Here is a 15,026-nt window from a genome sequence, read left to right as displayed (position 1 = left end):
AACCAAGAGTAATCCCTAGTTCTACCATGTGAGCCCAATCCTTGTTTCCTAACTTGTGCTAGCTTGATTTGGGGGCACTGGATTTCTGTCTATGAAATGGGAGCTGCTCTGGATCTCCATGGGCCCCTCGTCCTGACTAGAGCATTTCATTGCTTCAAACTTCTAGAGCTAAGTGGAATAAAAGCAGAACAGAGATGGGCGCATGCTGCCTGAAGCTTTCCCTCATCCAAATTAAATGTAGCCTCTGGTAATGGCATACTTAGAGCACAGAACTTCTCTAAAGCCAAGAAAAAAAAGGAGATAAAAGACAACCAAAGAAAGATGTGGTGGTTCTGCTATTAGAAGAAATTATGAATACAGTTTGTGGACCAAAATTTTCCAGTTTCCCCCTTCTCTTTTTTTCCTGCTTTGGTGGGCAGTTAACAGTGCTTCAGAGGACTGAACTGCAGTCCTTCAACTCAGATGATCTGTGGAATGCCATTAAAACTGCTTACATTTTGTAGAACTTGTTAATTGCATGCAGCTTCTGACTTGGCAGCACACTCCAATGTACTGCTGGCTTCCTATGTGATTAGCTATAACATTAGTTAATATTGACCAAGTATCAATAAAAGTGCTTAAGTGAAACTTGCCAGCAGTCAGTGTTTCCTATCCTGAAGCCTTGTTCTGTAGCCATTAAGATGATCTCTGGATGTCAAAGGGGACTTAAGTGTTTCTCTTCAGGTTTCAGGGAAAAGTCTCACCAGAGGACTATTTGCTATTACTGTTATTCTCTTATGGTAGTACTTCTGAAACCAGAAGACTGGAAGGGAGAAGTAATCTCTTTGTAAAACCTGGGTTAATCTTGTAGTGTAAAAATATGGAGGTTCTCATTTTATAAAATCTGCATCTGTGCCAAATTTTCATAGAATCATAGAATGTCTTGGGTTGGAAGGAACCTCAGGGATCATGAAGCTCTAACCCCCTGCCGCAGGCAGTGCCATCAACCTCCATATCTAATACTAGAGCAGCCTGCCCAGGGCCCCATTCTACCTGGCCTTGAACACCTCCAGTGGTGGGGCATGCACAGCCTCTCTGGGTAAATTATTCAATTTTCAATTGAAATAATGATGGCAGTATTGAGGGACAGTCCTTAAGATATCACTCTGATTCCTTGAGTGTCAGTGAAGTAAAGCTGGTGAATAACGATGATCAGCAGAAGCGTTTCTGCTGGCCTTCTGCTTCCTTAAGTTCACTCTCGATTCTTCAGTTCCCTGTCTGGTGCTGCAGGCATGGCTTGAGGGAGTTGCTTAAAGCAGTGATTCCAATATTCAGTGTTCAGAGCAGTTCCTATCCATACAGGTTATCTAATTATGTACTTCTCAGTTTTTGAAATTTTTATATAGAAATTAGAAAGGTGTAATACTTCTGATCATGGGATGCATGTGTCAAATGCAGGAAAACAGTGACTAATTTTCACATTCTCCCCATAGTTTCTCACATGGTTATTGAGGAAGTAAACTGTATTCAGAATCATCTCGAAATTGAGAAGACATGCCGTGAAAGTGCTGAGGCTTTGGCTTCTAAGGTGAGAATTACAGTGTTTTTATTTCACCTGATTTCTTTTTTTTTTTAAACTTGCTATTGTGTGCATTTCCCATATATGTTCTTGCATAATTTTGTGGATCTTTGAAATGGTTTTGAAGTAGCAAAAGCTAACGCCGTACGTGAGATGCAAAATACAGTTCCTGACTGTGGATAAAAAGAACCCATTTGAATTTTTTTTTTTTGTTATTTTTGAAGAATAAGTCACAGACCAACTTGTTGATACCAACACTTTATATGCATTTAGGTTAAATGGAAAACAAGTTTTAGAGCTGTCCTGTGTGAGATATAAAACAGTAATGAGCATTTCAGTGTCTAAATCAAATGGAAAAAGTCAACCACTGCATTACATTTCAGGTGATTGTTTGTGAAAGCAAAGCGAGGGCAGGGGAAAGGTGACCTCCGCTGCTCTGTTGATTGCGTCTAGTCTGATGAATTTAGCAAGTGTGTAATTTTCTATATTCCATCTCATCAGAAGTGCATTATTATTAAAGAATGTTTTTATCTCTCTGTTGTATATTTTTGGTTGTATAAAATGCATCTGAGCCACTTCATCAGAAAATGGATTACAGCAATTTTGAACCAAATTTCATTAGCAATGCTGACTGCTTTTTTTTCCCCCCTTCCTCTCCTCCCCATCCCCTGCCCAAAGTACATCTTTAGATATGGTAAAAATCACACCAGCAAGAAATCACTTTAATTTAGATGCATTAGCAATGTACTTTCTGGAGGTATTTACTTAATTGTTTCCATAATGACACTATATTAGAATTCATAAGATAGGCAATCAGCATATACATAAGAAAATGAATGTATTTATGTAACTTTTCTCCTTCTCTGCACTCTTTCTGTAATGGGCATGCAGAGGCAGTTCTGAGACTAGCTTTGTCCCTTGAGGCTGCTTTGCCAAAGCGGATTTGGTGCCTTAAGCTGACTGAACCATGTAAGGTTGCATACGGCCTTCCCACTTTCTCAGTTTTGTTCTTTGGGAATGAGATGAAGTTCTGGGATAAATCTCCTTTAGTTAGGGGGCTGAGGAAAGGGTTGAGTCAAAAGCGATTGCTCAAGCAGGAGGTCAGGGTTAGCTTAACTGTTTTATGTTTTATTTCAGAGCAGAGGTTGGACTTCTGAAGTGTAGGTTGACTGGAATGTGTTGTGTGGAAAACTGAGTGTTATTCTTAGAGCTGAATCCAGGGAGTGCTTGGCCAGTGGGCAGACACTCTAACACACACCTGTCTGCTCCTGAGATTAGCAACTGAGAGCTGTTAGCAGAGGTGGTTATGTGTAGAATAGTGAAAGAAGCTTTGAAAGCGAACTTCTGCAGTAATCCCTGTTATTCATTTTTTCCTGGCACCTTGGTCAGGATGAGATGTGTTATGAACCAGGCATGTGCTTAAGCATCCAGCCCACAGTGGTTTCTGTCTTGAGGTCTGATACATAAAGAGTTGGTATGTGATATGGCTTTCATTTCACATATGTGACTTCAGAATTTTGTGGTAATTCTGTCCTCACTGGCAGTATAGTAATTGTTTGTTATTTGTAGTTTACAAGCTAAGTAAGAGGTTTCCTTTGACCAGTTGATAGAAGTGGCAAAACCAGTCAAGCTTTTAGGATCACAGCCCTTTTCTTCAGGTCATTCTGCTGGGGCTGCTGTTGGTACTGGTACGTGCTTGACGGTCTGGAGCTGAAGCAGCTATCACAGAGACAGCATAGCATTATGAAAGCTTAATAGTAGATTTGGTTTGAGCCTATGCAGGTTGTTTACTAGTTGAAAGTGTGAGAAAGGAATGTCTTCCCTGATGGAAAAAGGGCATAGATGACGTATCGTGTTGAATTCCAGCCTGCTTAGAGAAGAAGGGGAAGCTTCCCATCTTCAGACCATTTTAATACTGAATGGAGCATTTAAAATAATGTCACTTTGTCCTGCTCTTTGTTCTTTTCAGCACGGGGGAAAAAATGTTTTTTTCTTGCACAACAGCTTAAAGAAAGAGTAACCAGCTTCTTACTGTTTGCACTCTTGAACTTTCAGCTGAACAAAGAAAATAAGACCTTGAAACGAATTAGTATGCTTTATATGGCAAAACTGGGCCCAGAAATTATCACTGAAGAGATTAACATTGATGAGGATGATCCATCCACAGATACGGAAGCAAACTCTGGATCATGCAATTCTGTGCACTGTCAACAGCAAATAAAAGGTAAGCATTGTTGCTGGGCCTACATCACCAGAGTAAAAGTGGTCTAGAGGGTGGTCTGGGGTTAGGTATCTGGCTCCAAATTGTGCTTCTGAGAGTGGTCCTGAAAGGATTTCTGGGAAAAACTGTAAAGAACATGGTAGGCCTGTAGTGATACCGTATAATGCATGTGATAGATATATGTCCTGCAGAGTAGACTGCAATGCAATAGGAAAAAGGGATCTATGCAGCCTAGGGAGTTCAACATTACTGAGTTGGTAAAAGAAACAGTTCCTTGTATCTTTAACAAAGCAAAAGTTAAGCAGAAGGACAAGGTCACCTTGGTATTCAATGGCACTGTAACTATTGCAGAGCTTGTGAAACAAGACCCTCTACTGATGTTTCCATTGTGTACCTTTGTATACACAAACTTTGTTTATATTCCAGAGTTACTGCCTAATAAACAAATTAAAAAAAGACTGCTGTACTGGGAAAAGCAGTGAAGTTTGGAAAGTTCATTGCTATGAGAAATCTGTATTAATACAAGAAATCTCTGGTTTCTTTTTGACAGGCTATTTGTATTTTGATATACAAAATCTGCTATTTTTTTCTAATCTAACTCTGTGAGAAGTCCTTGTAATTCTGTGCGCTATTATATCACAGTATCCAGAAAAGGAGGATGCTCGTATTCTGCATTTTGAGATAGAGACTTATTTAGTTGGTCACTTTAAAAGAGCAACCAAGCAAAAACTCTTCTTGGTTGTTTTTTTCCTGTTAATAAGTTACAATAACAAATGCTGCATAAGTACAACAGTCTTGAACTTTCAGCTTGACCTTGTTAATTGTTGTCTGTCTGAATATTGCAGCCTCGAAGAAGGGGTTCAACATACTGCTGAAAAGAATAGTGTTTTAAAAAGTTTTCTTTTTTAATCAACAAAAAAACTCTCAAGAAATAGAAGAGTAGAATGACATCCTATAATAAGTAATTTTCCATCCTACAGATGTAGGACAGGAGGCAGAGAAGATGTGATCCACACCATGCAACCCATCTGAATAACAAATAAGATTCTGGAGTTTCTCCTGTTTTATATTGGAAAAAGATGTCAAAGATACTGTTAGAGTGGGCAAAGATTCTGGCTGCACATCAGAGGATGGTGTGGGAGGGTAAAAAGGCCAAATGTGAGATTTCCAAGAAAGCCTGCTCTGTATATGCTTTCTGCCTCGCTGAAGAATTCACTAAGTAACAATGTAAAAAATATAGAACTCCTGGTTTCTTCATCATTTCTCTGTCCTTATTAAATGTTAATGACTTTACATTTATAAGTACTGAGTACTTTGAAAGCACTGGATGTGGGAGGAGATACTCTGGAAAGTTGGTGTGTGTGTGTATGGGGTAGCAGAGTGATCTAACAGCATGTACCAAAAAAGAATATCAAGGCTCTGTCCCCAGGCTAAGCCAAACTGGTTGGCATTTGTATTGAGGAAGAAATCTAGTTGCATCTTGGATTACCAGCAAATTGAAAGATCATGTACTGAGAGGTGTTTTCAGATATCCTCTTAATGTTCTGTGGTGCTGCCCAAGTTGTTGGTGCTGCTCCTCTTCTGTTTATGTCTATGCTTTCAAGCAGCACTGTGTTGGAAATCCCGGAAGTCTTTCAGCTTTTTCAGCACAATACTGGATGTTTCTTTCAATGATTCACTCCCACTACTTTTCTAGAAGTTGATAAGGTAACACGGTTTGAGGTTTGATAAATTCTCTCATTTATTGAAAGGATAAAGTTTTGATCCTAACGTACAAACATAGAGAAAGGCAGCTCATCCATTATGGAGAGAAGATGGCAAATGGAAATGGAGGGTGATCTCAGATCAGTTCCTTAAATTTGCTTATAGGTTTTGCTTTTTTTTTTTTTTCATTGTAGTTCTTCTTTTCAGATGTAACAAGAACTGAAAACTTGACTGTGCTGGTAAATCAGCTTAGTATGTACCTTGTCTGGGAAAATAAACATTTATGCATTTATAAAGATCTAGATATATGGGTGTGCCTCCTCCTCTATATATAGAGGTTGGTAGATGTACCTGAATTAATCCAGTTACCATGCATTTCAGTGAAAGAACTTTTTCGCATTAATTTCACTGAAAAGCATACAGAAAAAAAGGAGACTTGGTTCAAGAACCTTCTGGGAAAAAGAAGTCATCTTCTTCACTTCAGAATGCATGTGTCATTAATTGAGAGGAAAATAAATCTTTTGAATTGGGAGGGGAGGGTGGGGGCACTCGACATTTTGAAGGTTGGAAACAAAAAAAATGACATCCAGTATGTTGTCATCATCTGCAAATGATTGGCAATGGTTTTCTTAACTGGTGGCTGGTGTTCGTTGAGCAGCAGTGTCATGAAATACTGGAAGCAGGTGGGAAATGAGAGCACTTACTGAAAGCTAATATATATCAATAAATTTGTGTTTTTGTGGTGTTTTTATGTTAACCTAAACCTTGATATATTATGTATGCGAACTGATCTCCTGTTAGGAAGTGATTATAATCAAATGGTTTGTTCCATTGTGAATTTAATTTATTTCATATTTTCATAATTAAGGAACAAAAATTCTGAGGGGAAAATTACAAGCATTAACTCTTCCATCAGTAAAGGTTATATTCTGACTCTGTTCACATAATGTTACAAAGACCAAAAATTGGCAGCTGTTCAGGACAATTTCTTCAGTGCAAATCTCCCAAGTATTAACTGCCTGTTGTTTTGTTTATTTCCCTTGTGACAAGAACTCATGATCCAAAAAGAACTGAAGTGCATTAATTTGTTTCAGAGGATGCCTATTAAAAATTGCTTTCTGCTACCTGAGTACCAGAGTCTCTGTGATGTGACAGTCTCCCGAGTAGGACTGAGGATGCTTTGCAGTGACAGAATTGGTCCTTTTATAGCACAAAATGAATCATTCAGAATGCAAATCAAGACAGCAGCACTGAACAAGGCAGGGTGCCACAATAGGGTAAATCTGGAACTGAAGCCCAGTTAGGTATCTACTACTTAGCATTGGTACAAAGTTCCTAAATTATTGCAGATGTGCCTTGAATACTTCCAGTGTTTTGTTCAAGGTCATTTTGTGTTTGTCTGCTTGTACTGATATGATGTTTCTTTTGTTGTTTTCTTCCAAGAATAAAAATATATTTTTCATTTCCTTCCTCAAACTGTAGAGCTGCGAGATCAAATCATATCTGTTCATGAGGAAAAGAAGACCTTAGCCATTGAACTGGAAAACCTGAGGTGCAAACTTGTAGAAGTAATTGAAGAAGTATGTATTGTACCATGGAAGGCGAGACCACGTTAGTGTGTAGTCAGTACTTTTTGTATCTAATTTTGCTAAAAATGCTCAGTTGTGAAGTTAATTGAATACTGTCAAATTGAAAGTCCTGCCAGCCTGCCCATATGATGGTGCATTTAGAGTACATGTCTAGAAGGGACTTTCTACGTCAGAGTCCAGTCTTGCTGCTCTTACTCACAGATGACTCTTCATTATGTGTTCCAATGCATGTATTTTCATTCTTACCTCCCCTGCCTGACATCTCCCTTATCTATCAGCCTGCTGTTGTTCTTTTTTTTTTTCTTTCTTAAACCTGTGCATGTGCAGTAAATACTTTTGAAGAATTTCTGTTTTAATCACTGCTGCTTGTTCATTGAACATGTCCTTGAGTTTAGCCATTGGCAGTGCCCTGTCATGGTAATTAGACCAGCAAATTGGCTTTCTGAGCCAGCAGAATTTTATTTCTGTTTGAAAACTGGATAAGCCATGTACTGATGCAAATCAGGACTTAGTGGTTCTTCCTGTCTGTGTAACACTTGAATTCAGAAAGACACAGCTGACAGCTCTTGGACAATGAACAGAGCTCAGGGGAAAAGAAAAAAAAAAACTAAAAACCAGCAGCCTGTCTGTATTAAGAGGCAAGCAGTCAAGGGCAAGCTAGTAATTTTTTAACCAGGTGCTATTATGCCTCATCCAGACAGGTTGAAAATATGTTGTAGCTGGGGATGATACATGCTGTGAGAATGGGCCATGGAAGCCCCACGGTAAGGGTTAGTTTGTAACCCTTTAATCCTGCTTGTGATAGGGGTCTGTAAGTTGGGATCAAAATTCTTTCCATCCCACAGGAAGCCATAGCATCAAGACAATACTAAGAAACAGAATTACTGAAAGAAAAATGTTGCTTACATTATGTAATGTGTTGCATGCCTTATGCTTCTAACTAAAATAGTCTTATTTTTTATTTGTTCTTTGTAATTTTATAGGTGAATAAAGTGAAAGAAGAAAAGGCTGCTTTGACAACAGAAGTTAATAAACAGCAAAAACTGTTGGAAAAATGTAACAGAGGTATGTTGTCTCAGTAGATTTTCTAAAATATATTATAACCGTTGCAGAAAATTATATTATTATTTCAGAATTTTTATGTAATAGTATGAAGAATGTATTGCAGAACGATGACTGCAGTCTAGAACTGAAGCTTGGCCTTACTGCTATAGGCACTGCATAAATGCATGGACAGTTCTAGGCTTTCTGATTTGTGGAAGCATGGCAGAATAAATAGCAGGTGTAATGGAAGAGTAGGAAAACTTTTGCTCTGTGGCAGAAATGACAGACAGCCACATCCCCATTGCCTAAAATTGTTACAATTTATTTTCGAGTTCTTCCTCTGTAGTAATGTTCTGTCTGCTTACACAAAAAGATAAATAAAGGCACTCACAGCAACTTCATTGTGTTCTGAGATGTTTGTCAGGTAGTGAAGGGAATTGCCAAAGCTGCCAGTATTGCGCAGGAGGACTTGCATCCAGCTGCAGGCAGGGCATAGCCATAGTGAAAAAACAGAAGTGCAGTCCCTGAAATAATGAAGATTCCTATTGTGCTGTAGCCTTTTGCTAATAATGCTCTCTTTTTCTTTGGAAAAAGTTACAAAATGCACATAGTCTGTGTTTTCAAAGAAACAGATGTGTGTTGGATTACAGAGAAATGTATGAGCTCCTAGTGGGACAGTATTTTACCTTCTGTGGATTCTGCAGGTACCCTTTGGTGTAGGGGGAAGAGATTTGCTTAGTAGTGCATGTTCTACAAGCTTTCAGGTGTTCTCTTGTCTCTGTCATGTGTCTGCACTGCTTGAGCCTGTGACAGGCTATACTTGAAGACTCTTAAAACATCAATCTTTGGTTAGATTAGTTAAACAGACTAGCCTGAAGAAGCTTTTGATGGGATCGCATTACAGATTAAAGATTTCCAAAATGTTTTAATTTTTCCTAAGCACAATCAAAAAAACCATCCCTTATTTCATGTTTGCCTGTTACTCTGGCCCCATGAAATCATATTGTGAAGGGAAATTCCAAACCTCACTCGACTGGGGCTGGCAAATACAGTTGCCTCCAACATACATAGTAATGCTTGGTAGCTTGAGCAGGGCTCCCCTGAGGCTTTGATTGCTCTCACACACAAAAGCAAAATATGATCTGTGGTACTTAGTGTCTGTTACTGGAGTTTTGAGTCTGGGCTCCACTAGAAGATGCTCTATCTTTATTCATTAAAAAGAATTAACAACCCTGGAGCAACAGGGAAGGAGAGAGGAGACAAATTGAATTTTTGTGTCTGCCTGGATGCTTTGCTTGAAGATTTTCTAGGACAGAGAATCTGTTATCCTTTTCTTTCATCTAAAGAGCAGTGATGAGGAGCAGTATTCTCTGAGAATTATCCACCAAAACATGTGTGTTTTTTAAGTCTCAGTTTTTAGTTTTGCAATTGTAAGCTGTATTTTCTTGCATTTTCTTGCATGCTTTTTAAGGTAGTAGCTTATAATATTTAGCCTGTAAGCTTAATAACACCCAGGTGTCAAACTTTACCCTGCAAGATGAGTAATGGCATTTCTGTGGAGTTGTAACTTGGCAACTTGGAATATATCTATCTAAACTAATATTTGCAATATTTGCAGCATGCTGTTTTGTGGAACAGTCATGAAAGAACAGGTGAAACTGCTTTCCCACAGGCTTTCAAACACCTGATTTTGTGGTACAGCCTTTTGATTTTGAGTTCACAAGTCAGCACGGCAGTAACTTTACTCAGCAGTGCAGGACAGGAGGAGTGTTACTCTGTTCAGAAGATGAGTATTTGTGTGTATGTATAGTGAGGTTTAGAGCAAAGAGGATAAATTCTGCATTGTTGACTGTATACAGGAAAGAAAAATTAATTTGCAACTTCATTCAAGAATTTGCAGTACTGAAGAATAAAGCCTATCTGTATAAATCAAGCAGTGTTTTCTTCTCACATGTTGTTTGATATCCATTCTGCTTTTACTTCTGATTTTCTTCCATTCTTGTAAACAGTGTCCGTGCTAGCAGTAGAGGAGTATGAAGAGCTTCATGTAAACTTTGAACTGGAAAAGAACCTACGGAAGAAAGCAGAATCATTTGCCCAAGAGGTGAGTAATCAAGAAAAAAGGATCTTTTTTGATCTCTTTTGATCTGCCAAAGCCCAACCAGCCTACTTGATTTCAATTCCTGGCTCATGCAACAGCTGTCTTTGAATTTCCCTGTACTAATATATGTAACTAACATATATTTCATACATGAAATAGATTTACTGTCTCACAGAACATATAAAGCATTCCACAATTATCCATGCAATCTTGCCTCTTTCCTTTTTCAGGTGAAGCTTTCAAGTTACAGTAGGCTTAGTCAGCCACAGCATTTCAGTTGCACATAGTGATAGGGTCTGGGAAGGATAGTCACCTCTCTAGAGGCATTGAATTATTGTGTTTTTCTTGAAAAATAGCTAACCTCACAAAAATCAACCCTAAAACAACCAAGTGATAAAATAGAGCATTAATTGAGTTTTATGTGAGTTTAGACTGCTATTTAACATTTGCCTTTTGAATTGCCTGCTGCAAAGAACATTTGAGTTGAAAAATTGCTTCTGTGTGCTATGAAAGATATAAACTCCTGAAGAGGAAAATGAGGTGCTGGGTAGCAGTATGGAATGGCTAGTGATTGCTCAGATGGCTTCCAGCTGGCAGTGTTGTTTGCCACAGAAAACACTGACAAACTGTCATTCTGTTGATAGACCAAAGCTATATAATTTTTTTCCCCCAGGTGCATTTTCTGTTTGCATTCTGGATTTTGAGAGTTCTGCACTTGGGTTATATTGCAAACTTTTCTAACCTGTGCCTTGTGTGCAATAATTTCCTGAGTAATAGTTGTACTTCCTAAATAATTGTTTTTCCAGGAGCTCTGCTTTTAAAGGCCATTATACATCAGAATTGTGCGTTGTCATTATTGAAATACTGTAAATAAGGAAAACAGCTGATTTCAGATTTCAAAACTATGACTGCTAGAGGCGAATCTTTAGCCTTGAGGAAATGAGCTTTGCATAGAGACTACTTTTGCTTCTTGTCTTTGCTGCTGCTGTTTTTTTCCCTCACTCTTTTTTTAGTGGGAATAATTTTTTTATTGCCCTAGATCTAACTGCATCCAGTCAGGGCTGGTAAACAAGGGCATACTAGTAATTTTGTGTTTTGTGCTGGCTATTTGATTTCTTTGGGTATGAATAGAATCATATAGGAACATTTTAAGCAAAATGTTTTGTGGAATTGAGATAAAAGTGTATGCAAATTAGAAAAACCTGGAAGGTAGTGCTAAGAAAGTTGACCAGATATTGCTCATGGTCTCTCTGTCACGTGTGCCCTCTCTGACTGTGCTGTGTAAAGGCTGAAGAGCTTCACAACAGCTGAGCCAAGGGTACTGCTCCTCTTTCTCCTCGTTGCACCCATTGCACCTCTTTTCCGTATTCAGGCTCACCATGTTGACCTCTCAGGAAAACTATAGCTGCCATCTCCTGCCTGTTGTCAGTACCTCTGCCACGTGTCTGAAATGTAACTGTACTTCAGGCAAAGCAAAGGCAGCCGACACATTTTTCCTCCAAAAGAATAAGAAATAAGAAAAATGCAAATAATTTACTAAGTAATAAAATATCCATCTACTTTCCAAATTTGTGATGTGAAGGTGGACTTAGTAGGATGCTGTTAAAATCAAGAGATACTGGAGAAAAATTGCTCACGAGGAGCAATTTCAGAAGTCAGAGAGGCTGCACATAGAGCATCCTTCAAAACCCAGTTATACAGAGCTCTGTGAGATGGAGCCCACGTTCCTCTGCAGGACAGAACTGCCCACCTCCCTTTGCCACAGCTTCAGTGCCATTTGCACATTGAAATTTTGCTGTGGTGAATTTTTGTTTGTTTGTTTTTCGTTTAGAAATAAAAAATCTTCAAATTCCATTGAAATAATTTAAGATAGAAACATTTATTAGCAGCTGTAAGTTTTTAAGTAAAATGTTGCCTATGTTTATTAAATGTTTGTTTTGATTTTTTCAAGACTGTTATCAGTTTGTTCTATAGGATGCACAACTTCTAAGCATTTCTAAAATTTGGGAAACCTGTAATATTTCTTTACCCATATTTTATGATAAATATATTAAAACAATGCATTTTTTAAAGAATCTTATGAGGCTGTGCAGTCATTCTTGTTTTATGAGCAAGTTTGGTTGGCTGTGATATCTGTGGAATTATTATTTTCAGGAAACAAATTCCTAAGAATGAAGCATGTTCATTTAGCATGCATTATTACAATATCTGTCTCACATTTCATACTGTTGCTTTGCTTTATCCTCTGTATAGAACAGTTATGTGCTTCTGTTCATTGACTGACAATAGAAGATTGTGTGTAAAGGTCTTGCATCTCTCAGATATGAGTAATTTGTAACTGCATAGTTAAGCTGGCTTTTGGGTCATACAAGAATATTCTGTGGTACTTTAGGCCCAGAATGTTGCTTTTGTTCAGATGCATTACTGTGGCATTCAGACATACATTTTGGAAGATATATCAAGGTATTTTCTGAGTTTTGAATAATGAACTGACACTCCAGCAGTTAAATACAGTGCCAAAGAAATTCTGGTTATTTGCTAACCAGGTTTTTTGTGGTTTTTTTTTTTTTGTTTCATGTCATTATGTTAAGATGGAAATATTCACAAATTAAATATCATAGAATCCTTCGAGTCGGAAGGGACCTTTAAAGGTCATGTTGTCCAACCCCATGCATTGGGCAGGGCCATGCAGAGCTCCCCCAGGTGCTTTGTGGTGGCTGTCCAACAGCGTGGTGTGTTGCTTGAACTCTTTCACCCCTGGAGCACTTGGAGATGGGAAATAGGCTCAGACTTGTGTGCTTGTGTAGTATATTTTAGTGTGTTGTTTTAGTCTGTGATGTCTCCAATAGCCTATCTATGGACGTAGCATATGCAGAACTCTGCACAAAAAGATGCCACGAGCAGCTGCCACAGCTGTGCTCCAAGTGATGCCCTTTCCATCCTGTGCTTCTGACAGGAGATGGGGATTTGCCACAGGATGTGAGCAATTGGGACTGCTGGTGTGAGAGAACAGGGAGGGGAGTGAGTGTGTGTGCAGAAGCAAATGCAGATGGGGTGAGAGAAAAGACAGAGAGGGAGCAAGTGCACCAGGGAGTGAGAGAACACTTGAAAATCAGCTTTTGATTAAAAAAAAATAAAAAATCCAATGCAGCTTTAATTATAGTCATGCTGCTGGCACCACCATAATATATATTTAATTAATCAAAAATGATCCAACTTCAAACATTAGAATTCATGCTCTTTAGAGATTTTAAAGAAACTGAGTAAGTATTGTCAGCCATGGTGTGGAGAGCAGGAAGGAAAAAGAAAAGGGTTTGAAGTGAGTCACAATCCATTATGAAAGGTGCAGGAATCTGCATAAAGGAACAAAATAAATAGAGTGTGTAAGGGGTGGGGGCATGGAAAAATCGGTACCTACCTGAATAAAACAGGGTTGTTAACACAGGAATCTTGGCAAGCTTAACCAGAATTCTAGTGTCATGTTTTAAGAGACACTTTAAGATCTCTCAGCTCTTTGTAGAGCAGTTTATAAGCAAACAAAGGAAGGAAGAGAGTATCTTGAAGGCCATTGCAATAATATAGAGGCTAGCCCTGAAAAGCACTCTTCCACAAAGATGAGCAAAGTACAATACATCCAGCCAAAGCAAGCCAAAAGGGGTGGAACACAGTGCAAGATATAAACTGAAAGTCTTAACAGTGTAAAAATCCTAGGAGTTTAAGGGAAAATTTCTGGCATAAATGATTGATTAAGCATACAGCCAGCCTTGCAACAATATTTTGTAAAGTGAACAATTTATTACAATTGTGTATGCTGGCACAGGGGTGACGGCTGAACCTAAAATTACTTTGGAAGCCTCCCTGAAAAGAGGCAGTGTGCTTCCAGAGTTAGTTGTGAGCTGTTCCTATCTCTACCCTGCATCTCAGGTAAACACAAATGGAGTGTCAAACTGCTGATCAGATCTGTTGGGTTCCTCACACCATCATTGGCTCCCCAGATGTTTATGGCTATCTGTAGAGTGTTTTGTGATTCATGAAGCTGCACTCAGAACTGTCATCCAGATAGATTAAAAACAAAGTCTGTAATATGCCTTGTTCATCTTTTCCCTGCCTTCGCTCCAATTCTCACTACTTATTAATTTGTTTCCCTCAAAGTGTCTTTACCCATTACCTGTACCAGTGCATAGCTGATGTATTACTTAATCTGAGATTGAATCTTCCAGAATCGAGTGGTAAAAGGTGGCTGTCATTTTATATCACTCAGGAAAAATTACTGTATTTCTTCACAGATGTCTGCACTACTCATGGGATTGATTATGTGCTATGAGTTCAGTTATCTCAGTGGTTTGTGTGCAAGCTCTGGAAGAACTCTTCATTGGATGCATTTGTGACTTTGGGGTTAATTCATGAGGACTTTTGTGTTAACGTGCTACATCTGCAAAGCCAGCACTCATAGAGCAACTCTCTCTGCTTACCAGTACAGCACTCTGTGCACTGCCAAGGATGCTTTGACAGAAACTGGTGTCTGAAGATAATTAATTTGCAGTCCAGCTGATTGAACTGGAAATAATAATTAAAGAGAGTGGTTAGTGCTTCAATTCCTCTAAGCTTGGATGTTAGAACTTTTGAAGCATGATCCAACACTAATATGTTTCATCAAGCTTTTTCCCAGGAACAGGCTTGTGAAATGGTGACAGATTAACAGATGTATATAGGAAACTTTGTGGTCTCTCTTTTTTTTTGTTGTTGTATTTTACTGTTCAGGCACTTACTCTGTTGGGGAAAAAAATGAAGAGATTTCCTTCTCTTTCA

The 15,026-nt window shown here is 38.6% G+C and overlaps 1 protein-coding gene across 5 annotated transcripts in view; it reads left to right on the top strand.

Moving 5' to 3' along the window:
* Positions 1-15,026, top strand: part of SHTN1 (shootin 1) — an 80,245-nt gene that overhangs the window by 39,723 nt on the left and 25,496 nt on the right. For all 5 annotated transcript variants that reach the window (XM_090145553.1, XM_090145550.1, XM_031597415.2 and 2 more), the window contains 5 exons: positions 1,473-1,567; positions 3,614-3,782; positions 6,966-7,063; positions 8,056-8,137; positions 10,126-10,220. In XM_090145553.1, the coding sequence (XP_090001679.1) occupies positions 1,473-1,567; positions 3,614-3,782; positions 6,966-7,063; positions 8,056-8,137; positions 10,126-10,220 (539 nt within the window). The remainder of the gene's footprint in view (positions 1-1,472; positions 1,568-3,613; positions 3,783-6,965; positions 7,064-8,055; positions 8,138-10,125; positions 10,221-15,026) is intronic.

This window comes from Phasianus colchicus, chromosome 8 (genome assembly GCF_987193195.1).
Source record: "Phasianus colchicus chromosome 8, bPhaCol1.hap1.1, whole genome shotgun sequence".
Lineage (NCBI taxonomy): Eukaryota > Metazoa > Chordata > Aves > Galliformes > Phasianidae > Phasianus > Phasianus colchicus.
This window is presented reverse-complemented; position numbering and strand designations above follow the sequence as displayed.